The sequence below is a fragment of the Naegleria lovaniensis genome (genome assembly GCF_003324165.1).
Source record: "Naegleria lovaniensis strain ATCC 30569 chromosome Unknown tig006, whole genome shotgun sequence".
NCBI classification, from domain to species: Eukaryota; Heterolobosea; class Eutetramitea; order Acrasida; family Naegleriidae; genus Naegleria; species Naegleria lovaniensis.
The window spans coordinates 424,267-445,509 of record NW_025407828.1 but is presented as its reverse complement, the minus strand read 5'-3'; the positions used below and the strand labels follow the sequence as shown (position 1 = coordinate 445,509).

The 21,243-nt window shown below is 37.8% G+C and overlaps 12 protein-coding genes across 12 annotated transcripts; 5 read left to right on the top strand and 7 right to left on the bottom strand.

Annotated features, from left to right (window-relative positions):
* Positions 1 to 45: 45 nt before the first annotated feature.
* On the bottom strand, positions 46 to 1,370 carry C9374_013442 (uncharacterized protein; the record flags this gene model as incomplete). Its single annotated transcript, XM_044689319.1, has 5 exons — positions 46 to 552; positions 600 to 727; positions 859 to 883; positions 952 to 1,145; positions 1,202 to 1,370. 5 exons carry the CDS (start codon positions 1,368 to 1,370, stop codon positions 46 to 48), a joined length of 1,023 nt encoding a protein of 340 aa, XP_044553851.1.
* Positions 1,371 to 1,596: 226 nt separating this feature from the next.
* Positions 1,597 to 2,406, bottom strand: C9374_013441 (uncharacterized protein; the record flags this gene model as incomplete). Its single annotated transcript, XM_044689318.1, has 2 exons — positions 1,597 to 2,141; positions 2,193 to 2,406. 2 exons carry the CDS (start codon positions 2,404 to 2,406, stop codon positions 1,597 to 1,599), a joined length of 759 nt encoding a protein of 252 aa, XP_044553850.1.
* A 197-nt stretch (positions 2,407 to 2,603) lies between these two features.
* C9374_013440 (uncharacterized protein) lies at positions 2,604 to 3,965 on the bottom strand (the record flags this gene model as incomplete). Its single annotated transcript, XM_044689317.1, has 1 exon — positions 2,604 to 3,965. The coding sequence occupies one exon, from the start codon at positions 3,963 to 3,965 to the stop codon at positions 2,604 to 2,606; it is 1,362 nt and encodes a 453-aa protein (XP_044553849.1).
* A 496-nt stretch (positions 3,966 to 4,461) lies between these two features.
* C9374_013439 (uncharacterized protein) lies at positions 4,462 to 7,749 on the bottom strand (the record flags this gene model as incomplete). Its single annotated transcript, XM_044689316.1, has 3 exons — positions 4,462 to 6,649; positions 6,870 to 7,307; positions 7,388 to 7,749. 3 exons carry the CDS (start codon positions 7,747 to 7,749, stop codon positions 4,462 to 4,464), a joined length of 2,988 nt encoding a protein of 995 aa, XP_044553848.1.
* A 503-nt stretch (positions 7,750 to 8,252) lies between these two features.
* C9374_013438 (uncharacterized protein) lies at positions 8,253 to 9,143 on the top strand (the record flags this gene model as incomplete). The annotated part of the gene is made up of 1 exon (XM_044689315.1): positions 8,253 to 9,143. One exon carries the CDS (start codon positions 8,253 to 8,255, stop codon positions 9,141 to 9,143), a length of 891 nt encoding a protein of 296 aa, XP_044553847.1.
* Positions 9,144 to 9,196: 53 nt separating this feature from the next.
* C9374_013437 (uncharacterized protein) lies at positions 9,197 to 10,691 on the top strand (the record flags this gene model as incomplete). The annotated part of the gene is made up of 2 exons (XM_044689313.1): positions 9,197 to 9,566; positions 9,685 to 10,691. The coding sequence occupies 2 exons, from the start codon at positions 9,197 to 9,199 to the stop codon at positions 10,689 to 10,691; spliced, it is 1,377 nt and encodes a 458-aa protein (XP_044553846.1).
* Positions 10,692 to 10,795: 104 nt separating this feature from the next.
* Positions 10,796 to 11,509, top strand: C9374_013436 (uncharacterized protein; the record flags this gene model as incomplete). Its single annotated transcript, XM_044689312.1, has 1 exon — positions 10,796 to 11,509. The coding sequence occupies one exon, from the start codon at positions 10,796 to 10,798 to the stop codon at positions 11,507 to 11,509; it is 714 nt and encodes a 237-aa protein (XP_044553845.1).
* A 148-nt stretch (positions 11,510 to 11,657) lies between these two features.
* Positions 11,658 to 12,170, bottom strand: C9374_013435 (uncharacterized protein; the record flags this gene model as incomplete). The annotated part of the gene is made up of 1 exon (XM_044689311.1): positions 11,658 to 12,170. The coding sequence occupies one exon, from the start codon at positions 12,168 to 12,170 to the stop codon at positions 11,658 to 11,660; it is 513 nt and encodes a 170-aa protein (XP_044553844.1).
* Positions 12,171 to 13,131: 961 nt separating this feature from the next.
* On the top strand, positions 13,132 to 14,454 carry C9374_013434 (uncharacterized protein; the record flags this gene model as incomplete). Its single annotated transcript, XM_044689310.1, has 1 exon — positions 13,132 to 14,454. One exon carries the CDS (start codon positions 13,132 to 13,134, stop codon positions 14,452 to 14,454), a length of 1,323 nt encoding a protein of 440 aa, XP_044553843.1.
* Positions 14,455 to 14,612: 158 nt separating this feature from the next.
* C9374_013433 (uncharacterized protein) lies at positions 14,613 to 16,012 on the bottom strand (the record flags this gene model as incomplete). Its single annotated transcript, XM_044689309.1, has 2 exons — positions 14,613 to 15,474; positions 15,546 to 16,012. 2 exons carry the CDS (start codon positions 16,010 to 16,012, stop codon positions 14,613 to 14,615), a joined length of 1,329 nt encoding a protein of 442 aa, XP_044553842.1.
* Positions 16,013 to 16,804: 792 nt separating this feature from the next.
* Positions 16,805 to 19,755, bottom strand: C9374_013432 (uncharacterized protein; the record flags this gene model as incomplete). Its single annotated transcript, XM_044689308.1, has 6 exons — positions 16,805 to 17,193; positions 17,244 to 17,286; positions 17,346 to 18,041; positions 18,098 to 18,563; positions 18,614 to 19,053; positions 19,117 to 19,755. 6 exons carry the CDS (start codon positions 19,753 to 19,755, stop codon positions 16,805 to 16,807), a joined length of 2,673 nt encoding a protein of 890 aa, XP_044553841.1.
* A 350-nt stretch (positions 19,756 to 20,105) lies between these two features.
* On the top strand, positions 20,106 to 21,220 carry C9374_013431 (uncharacterized protein; the record flags this gene model as incomplete). Its single annotated transcript, XM_044689307.1, has 3 exons — positions 20,106 to 20,300; positions 20,363 to 20,422; positions 20,531 to 21,220. The coding sequence occupies 3 exons, from the start codon at positions 20,106 to 20,108 to the stop codon at positions 21,218 to 21,220; spliced, it is 945 nt and encodes a 314-aa protein (XP_044553840.1).
* Positions 21,221 to 21,243: the final 23 nt, after the last annotated feature.

Genomic DNA, 21,243 nt, shown 5'->3' with positions numbered 1-21,243 from the left:
AACGTGCCTCACGAAAAGCGCTAATTCTTGACCTTGGTGTCGAATTTATTTACAAGTGACATCATTCGTATTGGTGTTCACAGAAATGTGAAATGTTTTTGAAGTGTTTGCTCCTTGATGAGGAATGTCCAACTCAATAACAGTTTCAGCTTCCACTCCTTCCTTTGGCTGTAATCTAAAGGTCAGCAATACAGTCACTTTCCGAACATCGTTTGGCAAGTCCATTAATTGAGAAACATCATTATACTCCATAACCTTTCCGTTTTCAAGAGTGACACTCCACATTGTGGAAGAGAGCAAGTTTGCACCTGCTTGAGGAGAGGAAAGGACTACATTGATTTTTCTCGACTTTCCAGAGCTCTTCTCAACCGCTTGTAAAGTATATTCACAATTTAAAATATAGGGTGGAATTGTGTACCCTAATTTTTCCATGAGTTTGTTAATCACTGTATCAGTCTTGGCAAAAATCCGAATGTCTGCATACTTGTCTTTGGGTGTGTATTGTAAATTCACAATGACCAACTTGCCATGATTCTTCTTACATTTTTGAGGCTGTTCTATGTGAGAAAAAAAGACATGTCCAATGAATTGAAACTTACCAAATCACATGCAGGAGAAACACGAAGACTTGTACCCATGACAATGGCCAGATCTGCCTTTCGAGCATTAAGCTCTGCTCTCTCGAGTTGGTCGACAGGAAGGTTCTCTCCAAAATTGATAATGGAATCTTCCAGCATGTGCCCACATTTTCACATTTTCTTCCAGTTTTATGATCATGAACGTCGGAGGCGTTTCTGCATCGGAAGGGTCTCAAATATTCTGTATGACAATGATTACAAAGTTCAACATTCGTGTTACCATGGAGCTCGCTCATATCACTTCTCTTTGGATACGAATTGAATTAGAATATAATATTTAAATAATTTGTGAAAACACAGAAATTTAACGAACCTTAATACCACTCTTAACATGAAGTCCATCCGTGTTTTGTGATGTCACATATTGGATCTTTTTTTGATTGTACATGTAAGAAATGGCCATATGAGTTGGAGTAGGTACATTGAGGTATGATGCTGTTCGTGTAGTTTTAAGTCCTTTTTCTTTTAAGGTCCAAACTCCCTTGGGTCCTCTGAAATCACTAATTCCTAATTTTTGGAAGTCATCATTGTCTCATGAAATGGAATTTTGATTGTTGACTTACCTGCTGAAGTACTAATTCCAGCTCCCGTATAAAACACAATATGTTTCGATGAATGAATCAATTTCGCTAACTGCTCAATTTTAGCGTCCAATTCTTGAGGCGAATCATAATATTCGGTAATATCATTTCCGCTCTTATCATAAATAATTTCGGTGCTTGGTGTAGGCATTCTTGATGTACTCTATTCTTTCAATTTTTTGTTTGATTCATGCAAAGGCCATAGATCTCGTGCTAAAATGATCGAACACCTTCGGCAGAGTTCACCACAGTGTCCACTCAAACCGAAAATACCGAATGCCAAAACTCGGAACTTGCCTAAAACAGGGTTCATTATTGTCCAAGTTTATTGAGAGCAGATTCATGATACTCTTTGGATGTCGTTTTACACGTACTTCTCAATTGCATTTGGGACAATACGAAGGAACTACATAGTCAGCATCAGTATTGAAAGGTTTAAAGTTCCAACAGTGACTTGAAATGGTTTGCAACTCTTTCAAATTGCCGAAAAGATCTCTCGTTTCAACCTTTGTTTCTGAATATAAAATGGCACAATCATAATCTGCTGGATAGGGATCATACTTGTGAGGAAATGGTGGTTGTTTCGTATTCACCTGTTGTACAACCATTGTATCTTGTTGAGTATGTGTTCCGTTTAATTGTATGGTTCGAACAAATCGTTGACCTTTGACAAAATCCATCGTTTCAATGCCAACATCAATGACAGAGTCAAGAGTGTAGTCTGCGTCCACACAAGAAACCATCAAGTAAGGCGATTGTTTGGTTAATTGATGGCATGTGCATGAAGTGGCATTGAACACATACTCAATTCCAAAATTACTTGGATAGGGATCCATAAATCCCATGGTTGTTTGCCAATTGCTCACAATCTTGTCATTCATTTCAATCTTTAAATCTAATAGGTATCTTCTGTTATAAAAATCTTTACGGACGGAGGGACTTTGGAAGTGCGATCCTCTTCACAAAAACTTACCTGGCATGTGTTTTTCATGAATGATACGTTGTCCATTAAATGTACAACTATTTCCTTTGCAATCGGTGAGAGATATAGACCTGACAGATGCTTGTACTGTGTGATGGTGAGGCATGCAGCACGTATACTTTTTCTGCCCAAGAACAACCGACGATGATGACAAGAAACTCACAAGCAGAACTGACAAGAGAATGAATTTTGGGTGTGCAAACATTTTTTTTTTGCGGAGTGGAAAAACTGAGGGCCCGCAAAGCTTTCGATTGTAATAGAGTTAACTTGCTGTTACTTCGCTGATAGTTGAATACGTAAAGGTCAATACCATCTCTTTCAACTTGTTTCCGTTGACATCTTCAAGACGACCACTTTCTTTTAATTAAGGGAAAGTTATACAAAACGTTAGGGTAATTTTATTTAATAATCAGCTGGTTGCTCTTCAGCATTGGCTTCACCTTCAGCATTTTCATCGAATTCTCCATCCTCTTCAGCAGTAGCATCTTGGTATTGTTGGTATTCAGAGACCAAGTCATTCATGTTGGATTCAGCTTCAGTGAATTCCATTTCATCCATTCCTTCACCAGTGTACCAGTGCAAGAAAGCCTTTCTTCTGAACATGGCAGTGAATTGTTCAGACACTCTCTTGAACATTTCTTGAATGGCAGTCGAGTTACCAATGAAAGTAGCAGCCATCTTCAAACCTCTTGGTGGAATATCACAGACAGAGGACTTGATATTGTTTGGAATCCATTCAACAAAGTATGAGCTGTTCTTATTTTGGACGTTGAGCATTTGTTCGTCGACTTCCTTAGTACTCATTCTACCTCTGAACATGGCAGAAGCAGTCAAATATCTACCGTGTCTTGGATCAGAAGCAGCCATCATATTCTTAGCATCGAACATTTGTTGAGTCAATTCTGGAACAGTCAAAGCTCTGTATTGTTGTGAACCTCTAGATGTCAATGGAGCAAAACCAATAAGGAAGAAGTGAAGACGTGGGAATGGAATCAAGTTCACTGCCAACTTTCTCAAGTCAGAGTTCAATTGACCTGGGAAACGTAAGCAACAGGTAACACCTGACATGACAATAGAAACCAAGTGGTTCAAATCACCAAATGTTGGAGTTGTGAGCTTCAAAGTTCTAAAGCAAATATCGTACAAAGCCTCGTTGTCAATACACATGACTTCATCAGCATTTTCTACAAGTTGGTGAACAGAGAGAGTAGCATTGTATGGTTCGACGACGGTATCGGAGACCTTTGGAGATGGGAAAACAGAGAAGGTCATCATCATTCTGTCTGGATATTCTTCTCTAATCTTGGAAATCAACAATGTACCCATTCCTGAACCAGTACCACCTCCCAATGAGTGAGCAATTTGGAATCCTTGCAAACAATCGCAACTTTCAGCTTCCTTTCTCACAACATCCAAAACTGAATCAATCAATTCAGCTCCTTCAGTATAGTGACCCTTAGCCCAGTTATTACCTGCTCCTGTTTGACCAAACACAAAGTTATCTGGTCTAAAGATTTGTCCGTATGGACCAGCTCTTACAGAGTCCATTGTACCTGGTTCCAAGTCCATCAAGATGGCACGAGGGACATATCTTCCACCGGTGGCTTCATTGTAGTAAACGTTGATTCTTTCCAATTGCAAATCGGAATCACCATTGTATGCACCAGTTGGGTCAACACCGTGTTCATCAGAAATGACTTCCCAGAACTTGGCACCAATTTGGTTACCGCATTGACCTGCTTGAATATGTACAATTTCTCTCATGATTGTATATGAGTGGTTGTATTAGGGGAATCTAGACTACAAGGACAATGCAAGTAGTGTTGTTATTTGTTTTTTTTGAGGTTGTTTCGGGTGGGTAACGATTGCCTGTACGCAGATAAAGCTTGGTTGTATTACAATGGAGTGGCGGGTGAATATTTACAACTCTGGCGCCACTATGTTGTATGTACTGCATCTTCTCCCATCATCACCTAATGTAACGATTTCGGTTTCACGTCATTGGGCCTCACAACGAAACATGTTGAACTATCTCTTCATTTTGTCCAATCTAGTATGACAGTGCTTCAAATATCTTTAAGCACTTTAAATGAAAGCGAAGCATGAAATCAAAGAACTATAGTTCAAGGCATTTCAAGAATTGCTTAAGCATAGAGTACTCTACAACTCACAAGTGTTTAAATATATTAAAAATATATTACTATTTTACATTCGTTTGTGCTCCAAGGTATTATATGGATGCATTGTGAATTCACATTCATTATTTTGTTGTTGGATGAAGAAGTGTATGATTGTTGCTCTGTGTGTTTCCACTAATATTACTATTCGAATTTGCTGATTGATTCATGGTCAAGCCATGCAATTCATGGTTTGGACCTAAACTATACCTGTTATGAGGGTTATTAGAAAAGTGTTGAGAATGTCGCTTATTGGGAGCCATGTTGTTGGGCAGTATTCCATTATTTCCAGATGTCTCGCTCGAAATGTTAATTTGAGGATTTCCAGATCCATAATTATTGCTCGTCGTGGTGGTGGTGGTGGATGGATTCGAATAGGCAGAACCATGAAATTGTGAATATGCAAATGAACCCAAGCTGTACCTATTTCCAGCATGATTTAAATATCCAGCAATACTCTTTCTCGTTCCAGAAACATTTAAAGCAGAATCGTAGGATAGTTGTTGATGATGGAATTGAGCTGAACTTCGTTGTCCTCTGTACCTTTGCGTGCCATTGCTGTTGTTGTTATTGGGTTGTGTGGACAGAGTGTTGAGTTGTGAATTCGTAACAGAAAACGGATTAAATGGTTGTTGTGACGCCTCCATATTTTCATTAATATTCATTCCACTCATGGAACCAATTAAACCTCTTGGTGTAGAAGAATTTGAATCTGTTCCGCCTGCACCGAATCGAGGACTGTTTGTAAGGGATGAAAAATCGCTCGAATAATCACTCCTTGGAGAATATAAATAATCGGAGCTCGCTCGAGGTGAATTGACTAAATCGTTAGCAGAACCATTATTTCCATAAAACATGAGTCCTCGAGGTGTCGCTGTAGTACTGCTTGTATTTGAAGAAGGAGTGGTATTGTTGTTGACATTACCTTGTTGTGATGACCATTGTTGAGGATAAGGAGAGAGTTGTGGATGAAGTTGTTGTGGTGAAGAGTGGTGACTATGATGAGCTTGATGTTGAATTTGTGTAGTATTAGGTTGCTGTTCATCTCCCAACAGTATGGGTGGAATGTGTAACCCAGTGCCATTATTATTCGAATGATTAAGATATCCGGAGGAAGTGATAGTACTTTCTGAAACGCCTCCAAATGGAGATGCTGTTGTTGTTGAATGAAGAGATGTGTTCGACAAGTGTGAAATGTTTGGTGAGGTCGATGTGGTCGTACTTCCACTATTATTATACAGCAACGACGATGGAGGAGGTAATAAATTTGAATCTGATAAAGATTTTCCGTGATGATAACCCAATGAAGAGGATGCAGCAGATGTGGCTGATAAGGACCTTGGATGTAAATGTTGTTGTTGTTGAGGATCCACTTGTTGTTGTTGTTGTGGATTTGACGTCGACGATGTCTGATTCATGTGGTTGTTAGTCGTCAGCGCTGAATTTGGAGATGGCTGATCTAATTTGTATGCTTCAAGTCCAGGGAAAGATGGATAGGAAGAAGAGCCAGCAGTACTAGACACAGTCGTATTGTTGAAGGCAGTTGAAGAGATGGGGACAGCTGTCATCGATGGTTGTTGTGATGGATACATGGATTGAGGTTGCAGTTGAGAATTGGTGAAAGGAGATGAAACATTCATGGTTGATGCATGGTGGCCACCTCTCGGAGAGGATGTTTGTGAGTGACCATGACGATTGGTGTTATCAAGGTGCATACTCTCTTGGTTTGTCGAATTCTGTTGTTGTTGTTGCAGCTGCTGCTCTGAAGGATTCATCATACGAGGACTCTTATAAGGATGATAGAATGGACCTTGCCGAGGAGAGCGATTATTGCTGTTGTTATCTGAAGAGTCCATCAACATGACGGTATTGCTGACATTATCATTCAATTCGGAATTACTTGTTAAACTTGTTGAACTGCCACCACTCAAACCAGCATTCAGTCTTCGAATGGAATTATACGAAGGAAGAGTAGCACTTGAATGTCGTTTGTAATTCATTGAAGATGATCTTGGATTGTTACTACTTGCACTATTCACAACATTTAGATTTAGATTTGGGAATGATTGATGCTGCTGTGACACGTTGGTGGCTGGTGACTGCACACTATTATCGTCCATCATGTCTGATGATGTCATCGTTGTGCTGTTCCCACCGCTCGTACCATTGGACATGAAATGAACCCAATATCTTTTGGTTAATATTCTCTTCTTACGGACAGAACTCTTGCATTTATCTTCCATTCCCAACTTTTTACATCGGTCACAAGGTCTATGGTGTGCGTGCGAGTGTGTTTATGTGATGAACCCCATCAACATAAGTTCAATGAATTTAAATGTGAAGAGAATGTTCGATCAACATGTTGTGTCAACAAATTCAATGTCGCACAATTTCCAAAGGATGATGATAGTTATCATAGTGATGCAACGTTCATGAATGTTAAAAAGAGTTGAGCATCAAATATTGTGTGTATGTGAATCATAAAACATACCGTTCTCCACTACAAGCTTTATGAGCTTTTCTACATTCTGTGCAAGCATAGTTCACTCTCCGAGATGAACCATTGGCAGCATTGGAAGATGAACCATTGGTCTGAGAGGTTGAACCTTCTTCATCATCGGAGAGAGAAGCCTCTTGTGTGGTTCCTTGTTGTTGTTGCTGTTGTTGCGTATTTGCAAGAGTAGTACTATTATTATTATTCATGTGAAAGAGTGGAGGTTGTGAAAACTGACGTGAAAATCGAGGTGAAAAGGCTGTTGTTGCTGAATGCGAGTCCTGATGATAATAATCGGAAGAGGAATGGGATACACCATTCTGTGCCTGTTGTTGAGAAGGTATCATGATATTATTAGCATTGTTTGAGGACGACACCATATGTGCTGTGGTTGCGTTGGCAAGAACACTTGGATCCAAAGACTTTCTTGCATTGCTAATGTGTGGCGATGCACAAATGGAAAAGGATCATCATGAGCTCAATAATCACCTTTTTATAAAACTCAATATACTTACATGCGTGAGGTGTGGGTATGGTGTGTTGTACTGTGTGATTGACTACTCAAAATATCCAAAATAGAACCACCTGTAGTATGATTCGTGTTTTGCTGTTGTTGTTGTGTAAAGAGAGACGAAGAAGGAGGTGGCATGGAATTCCTATTATTACTTTGAATTGCTGCAACATCACTCATGGGTATATCGTCATGATGCGTCATGTTTAATGTGGAGCTTGGTGTTTTATCAGAGCAAGTATTTGTGGAGTGATTCGTCAACAATATGGAATGATGGTGGTGGTTGGAAGGAGGGGGCAGCTGATTCGTCGTCGCATGATTATGATGCTGCTGTTGATGTTCACTTGTCATTGAATTTATCAACATTTTTTTAATCTTTTGAAAGTTGATTCCGTTTGGTTGCCAAGTTATGAAGAAGGAATGACAAATTCTTTCTTGGAAGAGAAGGAAAAGTGCTCGCCTCTTTGTTGATTATTGACAGAGAGATATCAAAATTGGAATATTAACATCAACAGTTCTTTGAAATTTAGAGCGGCACTGAAGGACTCTGCAGATAGGTAGTGCCAACGAACAGTGTTGCAAGTAATTGTCAAGTGATTTTATTTGAAAATCAATCGTCAAGTCAACTCTCACTGATGCGTGTTTTTTCAGCTGACATGTTTGCAAAAAAGTCAACTCAGTGTCTTCCTTCTTTGAAAGGGAATGATGAGTTTGATGTTAGTAAACAGGGTCATGGTCACTTTAGTTTTCATTAAGGTAACGTATCTGTGTGAAGTGTGTTCAAAGTCTAATCTCTGAATTCAGAGAAAGCAGTTGGAACGAAAGGAACATGGAACTTACACGGATTGCAGGATCAATTACAACAAAAAATGTCTAGAAAGAATCTTCTTGATGAGATTGTTCTAGCTGCCAACAAGCGAATTGGCAAATCGAACGACACCACTAGTGTTGCTGAAGACAGAAGTGGTATTGTACTTGAGACCAGCTGCACTACTCCGATAACAAAACATTTTGCAAGCCTATTCAACAATCCATGTTTGAGTGATTTCAAGTTTGTTTTGAAACGGTCCAACATGGATATGAATGAAGACCCACTTGGTCCTTTTGGACACGAAAGACTGAATGAAATACATGTGCATAAATTTGTAATTTATCAATCCGAAGTTTTTAAAGCATTGCTTGAGAGTAATTTGATCGAGCAACAGACCAATGAAATGGTAATCGAGGAGAATGAAGAGAATATCGACGCCTTCATTGCCATGATCGCCATACTGTATGGATCCTACATTCCATGTGTGAAACAAATGTCTATGGATCATGTTTTGGAACTTTTAGCATGCTTAGACAAGTATCAAGTGAAAAGTGTTGAAAAAGCAATCATTGATCTGTTCGTTCAAGAAATTGAACAAAATAACCCAAATTTCAAGCCATCACAAGCCTTGTGGTTATGGTATTACGCTCTTTGTGGCAAAGGGTACAATCAGGTATTGAAATCGAATATTTCAACGAAGTATATACGACCTCTTTGGTCTATTCAATATCACGGTGGAAAACGTCAAGAAGGCCAACAAGATTTCTATTTATTCATTTCCAGTCTTGATTTCGATGCATTTTCCATCTTTCTCAATGAATTTTGTGATTCCTCCTGCGAACTTAGAAAAGTATGCGAGTCCATCGACTATTGGTCTCAAAAGAGACCTCAGGAGAGCAGCAAAACATCAGAGCTCTTGAGGATTGCCTTGAAAAGAACCAAAAATTAATGATTATTTAGTTTAATTTCTTAATGAATACTTTGAATTGTTTTTTAAAAAAAATGTTAAATGCTTTATGGTCTCTATTCAGTAGTTCGGATTCATATGTTCATTCCTCGACATCGACGTTGGGTACAACCACAAAGGATGAAAATCCAAGTCATTTGAATGAAAATCTTAACTCAACCCGAAACTTCTCCGATCCATTCGATTATTATTACAACATTGATGATGATTTAATGTTCTACAAAAGACAGGGATGGTCAGATTATTACAATTCGAAATTAGGATTAATATTCAAATATCCTGCTTGGAAATTTTCTCACATAGAGGTGTTGCCGTATGGTGATTCTCTGGCTTCAGTCCAATTGAGAGGAGGAAATTCAGCAACAAACAAATCATCAGAGTCTACTACTCCGAACTCCATGATCAGTAGGTAACACGAACTTGATCTGTATTTTTGATATTTAATTTTTGAACATTTATATCCCTTTTAATATAAATTGTTATTATAATAATTCTAAATATTTCTAAAATACTATTACTACAGCAACCATGTTTAATATTGAGGACATTCAAACCGTGATTAATTCAGTAAACGTGACTAATAGTGAAAGATCTGTGACGAATGCAGGAAGGCCATCTCAAATACTAACAAGTGCGAGAACCAACGAAGAAGAGAAACAAGAGCAACTCATTGATCCATCAGCCTTTGGCCCTCGTGAATATATTTTAAATTCCATCAAAAAGTTGGAGCAAAACAAATGTTCATACAAGATTCTCTTTCAAAGATCTGTAAAGGTCAATTCAAGAAAGGCTTACGAATGTAAATTGGAGCTGGAAATGAGCCCTGGTGTTTTCCAACGACCGTCAAAAGCCATTGTTGAAAATTTAACTGAAAAAGTCAAAGTATTGCTTTACTGGATTGTCTTGAAGTGTGAAGACACAAACAAATTTTTTATTTTCCAACACATGTCTCCAGATCTTGATGTGGAAAATTTTGATTTAGAATTTGAAGAACAAATTTCTCATATTATCAGAAGTGTGAAAATTGTGAAATCTCAACAAACTGGGGGATTTACATTGCACAGAAAAGACAAGGGTGTTTCACTTAAATTATTAGACGAAAGTTGGCAAGTTTGGAATGTTTCTGGATTGGATCATAATTTTTCACAACCTAAGAAAAGTATTAAGAAAAAATTACCACAAACGGAACATGAAAAAATACTACCCCTCCATCTGAAAGATGAAAACGTTTTATTGTATCTCATTTCTTCGCTTACGAAAGAAAAGGTTGGAAAAGAAATTGCTCTAATTCAAGTTGAAACACACAACTCACAACAGAACAAAAAGGAAGCAGCAACAACTTTCGAAGAATACATTCAGCAAACAACACAAAACTTAAAAGAAAAATGCAATCATGTGATTGAAATTAAGGATCGAGTTAAATGGAGCGGTAGTGAATGTTCTGAAGGAGTGCTGTTTGCTTACGTTTCCGAAATGAACTCATTTCCAGTGCATCTTTCCAAGTTAATACCCACCCAGAAGAAACATTAGAAATTTATAATGTGATCGAATGTCACTTTAGAAGAGGGTCTACTTGGTACAAGATATTTTCTCGATCTCACCATTCCCTATCCTTGTCCTCGTTCAGACAATCCATGATCGAGCAAATCAAACTAATCACCTTCCATGATTCGATATCGACCACAGCCTCAACAGAAGAACAATTGACGTCTGAAGAAAATACTTTCTTAGAATTTGAAAGCATGGAACATGAATTTTCTCTTACTCTTCCTTTACTGTACCAAATATCTGCAAGACAATCACTTGGAAACACACCCATTTGTCAATACTTCTCCCGTTTCAGTATGGATAGTGCACTGTGTATGTTTGAAACTCAAGTTTACTTTGAGCGACTAGGTCCAAAATCCAAGCATGATTCCATACTTTCTAATGAGAAGGAAAAATTGAAAGTCCTTAAACAATCATTGTATGAACAAATGACTCGAAATATTGGAAAACCTGTTCCCCTTAGATTCGAGAAGAATATTGAAATTGTGACAGGAATTGGAAATGAGGCACTCCATGTTGCATTTTCAACACCCATTGGCTCACCTATTCATCAAAAGAATCTTGTTCATGTTCACACGAGTTTTCTATTAGAAAATCCATCTCCTCATCAGTTATTCATGACAAATACTACTACTCAACAGCATCCATCTCATGAAACGAAGCAAGTTGATGAAACAGAAAAGGAGAACATGTTGTATATTGTGACCATCAAAACAACGATCATGGATGCATTTTATACTGAGTTCATGCAACAACTTTTCGAAAATATTCATCGAGAATTTAAATACAAGAAGAATTGATAGTAGTGCCAGGTCATTCAGTAGCTACAACATTCTTGTGTGAAACTTACACGATTGAGGCATGAATTGGAACCATTCATCATATAAAGACGAAAATTGAAACACTCACACTGCTTAAGGTCAGTCAAAAGGCTATTAAGGTTATATATTATTTTCTTAAATTCGAACCATGTTCTTCGTATTGCACTTTCGAAACCCACTTGTCCTTATCCACGGATCGTTGCGACAATATTGCAGCTCCCGTCCACGACGAGTAAACTCGTTGAGAATTCGTTACCACATTCACTCGATATCCTGAAAGTGCAAAATGTTTCATATCATTTTCCATTCTCTCTGCGCTGCCATCAATCATGAAAGAACCCCCTGAAAGAACTACGTCTTTGAAGAGATCTTTTCTGTACTCATCCGAATTTTTCATGATGCAATTATAAGCAAGTTCTGAGAGGGAGGATATATTTGTATCATTTTCTTGACTCCCTGCAGAAGGAAATGGTGTAGGATCAAACAGCATTTCACAACACTCAAATCTCTCATTTCCAATTTTGAGTACAGAACCGTCTGGTAGTTCATATTCCGCTTCTTCTTCTTCTAGAATACCTTGACCAGCGTCAAAACATTCAGAGAGTTTGCGTTTTGAGACCTTACAAATGGAATGTTTCATATGTGATATAATTATTGAATCCCAATGTTGATGAAAATTCAATTTTCTTTTCACAAGCAAATGTTTCAAATTTTCATCAATGAATTTTCCTGCACACGCTTGCTGTGTTCTTGTTTGAAATTGTACTTGTCCATCCCAAACAGAGACAACACTGGTTCTTTCATGTCCAAAATCCGCAACCAATCCTCTTGATTTTCCATTGGAAACTAAAGAACACCAGGCTGAAGGTTCAAATCTTAAAGATGGCACTTGAAACTTTTAAAAGAAAATCTCAGACACTGTGGAATTGTTGGCGCTTGAGCTGATCTCGTCATCGGAAGTGATGAGAATGGGTGTGTCTGGTAACTCATCCACTGTGAGATTTAATTTAGAAAAACAATGCAACCACAGAGAGGCCATCAAATCTCTATCAACCAAAACGCCATTTTCTATCAAATGTTTAGGAGGATCGGAATGGAACATCAAGCGGGACTTGTCGGTTAATTTTGATTCAAAAAAAGATGAATAGGATGTGTTGGAATACATGTTCTTGTGACAACAGTGGGTTTCAGCAATGTAGTAGCTTGAGTCGTGGTGACATGACCTACTTTGGTTGAAAAGGATCCAAAGTCCACAATGAGCGACATTTTTCATGGTGAACTTTACTAACACTTTAAAATCTACTGGAATTAAAGATGTTCGATAAACTTTTATGTCACCATCTAAGAGAGCGCCAACCAGAGCCATGTCATCCGCTTCTCATTCAACTGAATAGCTAAATCGAATTGATTTACTCATTCCAGTACTTGTGGAGGGTGAATGTATTTTGATCTTATTAACAGTTTGACAAATACCAGTATCACTTCCACAACCTCAAAATTTGAATCATTCCATATCGTCTTTGGAGATTGAAGTTCGTTTCTTGGCGAAAATACCACAAAAAAAAATAATTGAAATTTAACAAGCTCAAATATTCACCAAAATGTCTCACAAACGAGATTTTGAAAGCAGTGGAATTGAAGCTGATGATGACTCAGTTTGCAACAACTCGGATTCAAAGAAAACGAAAAATGGATTAATCTGTCAAAATTTGGATCATGCATTTCGCATCTTTACAGCCAAATTAATGTCCTCTATTTTAAAACAACAAACACTAAATTTAGAGGATCATGATTACACACCATCTCAGGCTGTGATGATTTCACCTCTCTCCATTTATTTAGCATTGGGCATGACCATGGTTGGAGCGAGAAAGACAACACTGATGCAAATGTTGCAAGGAATGAGTTTGTTGGGAAGTGCAAATGAAATATCGGAAAATGAATTCATGGAATGGAGACTGGAGTATTTCAAAAAGTATATTCAATTATTAATGTCGTTAGTGAAGCAAGAAGAGATCAAGATTGCAAACAAGCTATTTGTGGATCAGAAAATGGAATTGACAGATGATTATGCAAACTTCACCAAAGAGACTTTTGACAGCTCTGTTGAGATATGCAATTTCAAAAAGGATTTCGAAACAGAAAGATGTAAAATCAACAAATGGATTGAAACCAACACCAACCACATGATTCGCGATTTGATTCCAGTTGGTGGAGTCAACCAGCTTACAGACTTGGTTATTGCCAATGCAATTTTCTTTTTGGGAACTTGGAACGAAGCATTTGATGTTGTCAATACGACCAAGGAAGTGTTTCACACATTACAACGCAACAAGAAAAAAGTGAGCATGATGAACAAGACTTCTGTCAATGTTCAATTTGGCCAAGACGAAGAGAAACAATATCGTTGGGTGAAACTGCCATACAAGAATGAAAACTTTTCCATGATTTTCATTGTACCTCATTCAGAGTTGACCACTGACAATGAAAAAGAGTTCCATGATTGGCTTGAACAACAACTATCCTCTCCGAACAAGGTATTTCAAACGCACTCTGAAAAACTCTCCAAGTTGTCCATTCCAAAATTCAAGCTTCAATTCAAGTTGGATCTTGCTTCGACATTACCACACACTCCTTTTAACATGTCTCATGCCTTCGATAAACGAAATGCCAATTTCGAAGGAATGACACGAGAGGCTCTTTCTTTAAAGAATCCACCCTATCTTCAGAACATTCTTCATGAATGTGTGGTCGAAGTGGATGAACAAGGGACGAAAGCAGCTGCAGCAACTGTTGTGGTCGGAATGAATTGTCTTATCGACAAAACATCTTTGAAGGAATTTGTGGTAAATCGTCCATTTGCTTTCCTGATCGTGCATGAAGAGACTATTGTGTTTTGTGGAAAAGTAAATTCCATTAGTTAAATGGATGTGTATTGCAAAACTGTGACAAATCTATATTAATAACATTTGAACATTGAAAATACGAGTACAATTATTTGGTAAATACAAAATGTCTGAAAATTGTGACATCACCCAATGACGGATCTCCAACCATGAGACCACTGTCTCATCACGAATTTTTACACCTGTGAAAGTGTGCCATCCATTGCCAAGTCTTCAGTTTCTCGAGAATTCTCATTCAACTTGATGGCTGAATCTTGTTCTGAACTTGCTACAGGAGTCATTGATTTACTCATTCCAGTACTTGTCGAAGGTGAATGTATTTCACTCGTAATAACGGTATGACTACTTCCTTCCACCACGAGAGTTGCATCACCATCCATCAACTCCCTACTGTTATTAAAGTTTTTTGTGTCCTTGAGCACTGGAGGATCATTACTAATTTGTGAATTTCTTCGAAACATTCGTTGCACTTCTTGCATGGGTGTGTTAATACTAATCATCAAGGCAATGAAAATCACAAGTCCAACATTGGTGCATGCAAAAAAGAAGTTTCCCAAGTACAACCAAACAGCACTGGCAGGAATAAACAAGAAACCACACGATTGCAATAATAAGGCGAGGGAGAGTCCTGCTTGCATCAATCGAGTTTTTCTCAATGCTGTTTGTTTCAATAAAAGAGTATTTTCTCTTTCTCTGCCTGCATAGAGAGGTTGATCGTTCATCTTTTCTTTCAATTTTCTCACACTTTCTTGTAAAGAAGAGTTTAATCTGAAACCAGTAATATTGAGATAGATACTGAAGAGAACGGTAAAGACAAAGAACATGATGGTTGCTGCAATGAAAATGGCTAATTGTTGTCCCAAAATGGAGGATGCATCTCTGAGAATTCCACCATTGACAAGACCACTCATAATGATGTTGGCAGTAGTTTGACTCAGAAAGAAGATGGCAGAACCAACAAGAGTGACCATGATCACCATTCTCATTCGAGTGAATTGGTTTTGGGTGATAGCTCCAGTTTCTTTACACGTCTTGTAGCTGACAATATAAATTTGGAAAGTCAATGAAGATGAGATTCATGACATCTTTGTATCTCAGCGATAACTTACAATACATTACACAGGAAGGCCATCATCAACAATTGATGCCAAACCCAATAGTTAATCACCACTCTTTGAATGGCTCCCATAATGGTATAATACAAGATGAAAGTTCTGTTGATACCAACTGAAGAGAACATGCCCCATTCTGAAACCATTCGACAAGTAAGATTGAGAGTCACATCCGCTGCTAAAATAATAGTCATAATAAACAAAATGTGTTGATTTCTCTTCATTTCCTTCCGTTTCATTGCATAAATGACAATGGAGACAATCAGTAGAGTCCAAAAGATAAAAAAGAATGGACCACTGGTGATTCCAATGGACAAGCTGTACTTGACTTGGTCAGACCAAAGCGATGCATTATTGATTGAAGGTATTGGAGGTGTGGTGTTGGATTGTTGTAGCAGAGATGTTAGCCCATGAACTGATGGCATCATGAAGGAGTCCACGAAGAAATTGTCAGATGATGACATTTTTATGAAACTTGCAAATAGAGGGGAAACACGACAGAGATACTAATTTGCTGCAGCTATCTCTCAACATTAACCACCTGTTCGCGTAAATATGTTGCCTTTCTTGTCAGTTTTGGCAAAGCCGACGCATCCAAGATAACCTACCAGCTCAAATGGAACTGACATCTATCAACGGCAGTTCTTGAGAACTGGTTCAAATGGCTTCACTTTCCAAATGCCACGCTTTATTTTCCGTGGATTGAGCTGTAAAGTCATGGTGGATTTCACAAAACGACTATAAAAAGTCTTACTTTTCTACGTTATGATAAACTCCATCCCATTCGCTGGGCTTATTCACAGCGAAGCGTTGCGACCGTGACAATAAGGTGGTTGTTGGCCCATCATTGGGAACCATATGGCGGCGCAATTGGTACTAGAAACCTGTCAGATATTCGTCAATCCCACGTCAGCTGATTTGAGTAAACTCCAAAGGAATCAAAAATAAAATGAGTGAGTCTCTTCCTGATTGGTTTGCAAGGGTTTGAAGAACCGAAGCAACTTGGGTTCTTACTGCAACAACAGACAAACTGAAACGAAATATAGAGGCCATAGGACGTTACACCATTATTCGCTTCAGCTGAAGCTTGTAAAACAACAGCGTGCCAACGAACAGCTCACGGAAGACAGATCCTTGCTAGCACCCTAAACCAGAACTATTACCAATTCTACTGCATGACATTCAACGAATAAATTTTTTTATGCTTTCATATTCATTTTTGACTTGACGAATATCTGACAGGTTTTTAGTGCGCTTCAACGTCGGATGCGCCGCCATAACTCATCAAACTGCAAAGCAGCATCAACAAAGTTGCCGTTGAAATAGTGATTCAAGGCTTCATCATAAAATGGGCGCATTTGCAATAACTCTTCATCTGCCAAAGGTAGGGGTCTTTGATCTCTTGTAATTTCGGCAGATTCTTCGCTCAATATCGTTGCAATAGGTGGCAGTTCTTTCTTCCTTCCAAGAAGCTCATAAATAATGCAACCTATGGATTTCCCTTTTACACTAATTTTATCAATTTTTCTAAACTCCAATTGCTCAGCAACATAAGGCCTCAGGTATGTATCTTCAGAAACAATAATTTGCGTGTTATAAAATTTGTTGGTACCTTCTAATCTCGAAGCAAGATTTACACTGTCACCTATTTTCATAGAATTTTCGAATTTAATTTACCAAATCATGAATACTTACCTATTATTGTATAGTTGAGTCTCCACCTTGATCCAAAATTTCCCTGTTAAAAATAATTGATATGCATAAAAAATTCTTGTATGGTAAACTGTAAAAACTTACAACAATACAAGACCCGCTATGTATTCCAATTCTACATCTCAGTAACGGTTTCCTCTCTTTCGCCCATTTTTTACGCAACTCGGCCATCCTCACTTGGCATCTTAATGCGGCCTTACATGCTCTAATTCCTGAGATAGTTGAAGGTTGAGGAGCACCCCAAAAGCTCATCACAGAATCTCCAATATATTTATCTAACGTTCCTTTTTCAAAAATTATTTCTTCTGTAAAAACATGAAAATACTCTGTTAGTTGCTTGATTAGAATCTGTGGTTCCAACTCCTCACTCCAGGTAGTAAAGTTTTCGATATCAGAAAAAAATATTGTTAAATTGTTCACTAATTTTCCACCCAAGCTGATTTCATTCCCTTTTTGCAGCATATCTCTAACCAATTCGCTTGGAACAAACTTTTTAAAGCATCTTAACGCCATCTTCATGTTTTCAAAAGCAGTAGACAGCTCTAAAAGTTCTTTGATGCTCGAATGAAACGGCTTTCCCTTATTAATCTCTAAATTAGAAATTGCTTTGCTTTCACTGGAGAAGTATGTAAGTGGTTTTGAAACAGCTCTAGAAAATATAAAACTGAAAAATAAACTTGCAATGAGACACAATATTGAGACACCCACGTTAATACCTGCTAACATAGAAACGTTACTAGTAAAATCCGTTTCAGGAGCTACAACCGCAACTAGCCATTGCTTTTTGAATAGTTTAAGAATGTCACCGTCACCACATGCACGAATCACCAACTTACAGTATTAAGGGCAGCTGTTCCATTAGCAACTCCATGAGATACTATATAATTCTCTCCTTCAAAAACGAATGTTTGGATATGTGCGTCCGAGTAGGAGACATCATGATAAGAAGCATAGCCTGATATGTTTGAAGGCAACACATTAATTACAACATATTTCAACAATGGATCTGCAATTTCTGACGCTTCAGCAATTCTGTATTCGAATTCCAAGCTTGAATCATATATGGCAATGGAAGAAGCATTTTTAAATCCCACTACTCTTTTGTGAATACCATCTTCACGACTAAACATTTCAATAATTGCGACAAACGACCTGGGTGAGACGTAAAAGGATCTTACAAAGTTTGCTAAATATTCAATATTCACGTTAATGCTTGTGACGCCAACGAATTGTGAGTCATATGGAGAATAAATATTAGCTTGAAAACAAGTGTACACTCTTTGTTCAATTGTTTCTCCTTGCCTAATGTTTGGTATAGTCAGTGTTTGATGTGCCGTAAATAAGATGCTTACCATTGAACATCTAAAGGAACCAAAGCTTCATCATATACTTGAGAAAGAGCATAGAATTCGTAGTCTCTAGGATCCCACTTTGAGGTTGGTTCTTCCCAAACAACCGTTCTCCTCTTTCCAAGTTGTGTAAAATAGAACGTAGACGACAAGGACGTTTCATTATCAGGTTGCAGCATTTGAAAAACCTCCTGTCGTGGTTCAAACATCGTCTCGGTTTCATTTTCAATAGGCTCCATCACTTGGTAACCTGTGTCAACGTAAATGTAATCTCCAGTAGAACGAGTGAAATCCACAAGATAAATCTTTCCAATATATTGCTTATGGCTAACAGCCAGAATCTTCTGCAAGTTCTCCACCCCTTGAGGGCTATAAATATTACTATTGTCGTTGTTAATATTAATACCACTCTCGTTCATGAAATACATTTTATAGATGGCATTCTACTTGCATAGCGTAAACAATCCATTAATTAATGTTTGAAATATAAAAAACGAAAACAATACCTTTTGTGCATAGGTGGCTTCCATGCAAACCCACAAAAAATCAGAAATATAGCTCTCTGCTCGCCTAAAGCTCTGGGTAATGACCTGCATCTTTACGTCATTGGCTGCGAGCAATGAAAATCCGATTGATAGTAACACCAAAGTTATGATGGGAACGATGATCATTATCAGCATGGTAGAAACAAGTAAACACCTAAAGCTGCAATGTATGCATATTGAATTGTTGTTGCTTAATTCTTCAAAATTGGATGTGGATGATGAGACTATACTACCACTGAAAGTCTTGGACCTTGCCACAAAATCATTTTCAATGGTAAAGTCGTCAATTAATTCATGAACGGTGTTTACACTTGTTGTTGAGCCTAATCCTTTCACAAGTTTTTGGGTCAAGGACTTGGCAAGCCATCCCACACGGGAATTTTCTCGACTTGTTGTTGCGGATGAAATCGGTTTCACCCGAGTCGATGTTGCTTTCGTAAATAAATAGTCATCATCATGACTGCGTTGATGGATTTCCCTCTCCGCACCTGGCGTTGTTGAAATCAGTACGGTATCGTCGTCATGTTGTTGTGGATCAGGGAGTACCTTATTACTAGCGTATGGTCTTGAACGGTCTGATGCTGAGATGGGCTGAGACATTTTTTAAAAAGCCTTAATTTTTTTTACAGCGTCCATGCGAACGTCTTGGTGTGCTTTTTTGGAGGGTTCAGTGTTTTGTAAAGCGGTATAATAGTACAAATACGAGTCAATTTGAAAATATACGAGCGGAAGCGATTCAAGCGAATTTTCCTGCAGAGTTTTTTTAGCCTAAAATGTCTTGACTGCACGTGTCACGTAATTTTTAGTTCGGATGTTTTTCAAATTTCAATCTTCTATTGGTAATTTTTGTTGATAACATGAGATTGAAAGGTAGAGTTGTCGGAATGAAAATATTCAATCCAAACATTTTTTTTGAAGTTGTGAATCTACTCTCGTCAGGTCACGTAAAAATGTCATTAAAAGCTGGAGATCATCTCTGTATCGGATTGGTGCGTTGTCACAATCTGCAGGCTGCTGATTTGAACGGTTTCAGTGATCCATATGTGATCATTTCTACTTCTTCACAACAACACCAACGTACAGAAATAATTAAAAAAACATTGAATCCGGTGTATGATGAACGATTTTCATTTCTTGTTGACAAGGTATGATGGTAACTTTCATAATTTGTATATTGAAATTTATTGTGCACATTTAAAACAATTAGGATATTCCCGAGATGGAAATTAATTTCAAAGTAATGGATTGGGATCGGTTAACAGCAGATGTACGTATTGAAAGTTTCATGAAATTACATTTATTGAAATACAATTAATTCTGTACCATCATCATTGAAATGAATCATCACTTTGAATGACTTGTAATATCCATTCAGGATTTTCTTGGAAGTGCAAAAATTAGCATCAATGATTCCAAATATCCCGTCGGTCACGTTCATACCGAAGAGCTCACTCTCGAAAAAACAAAATCAGGTACTCTCACTATCACTATTCATATTGTAAGAGGAACTCAATTGGAGAAGGTTGTACCAAGCGAGCATGTGGAATCATCAAAATTCAAATTATTAAGCGGTTATTTTGGTCCTACTTTTGCACCATGCATTCCTGAATGTTTCAAAATGATATCGAACAAAATTTCATCCACTCATGCGCTTGCGAACTTTACCAATGACGATCAAACTGAAAATATTACCATTAGCTATAATTATGATTTGAAAGAATTAGGATTTGATGAATCAAGAGAAGTTTTCATGTCAACCATGATGAAAATGCAAGAATCCATGTCTAATCGATTTGCTAAAGGTACCTACAAGGTTTTTGAAAATGGAAAACAAGTGAACTTGCTGGAAAAGTTTGGTATTGAGGGAGAAACTAAATTTCAGCAAGTCAATGAATATCATTGGCAATTCACCAATACTCAAATCAAGCTTGTGAAAGTATGGACATTTGTTTGTAAACCTTTGACTAATCCAGATGGCATGGTGACTTTTATTTATTATTCGGATGATCATAGCGAATCTTCTCATCCACTCAAAGAATGTGCCCTTAAAACAGTTGTAAAATAGACCCATCCATCGAGGCAAGTCAT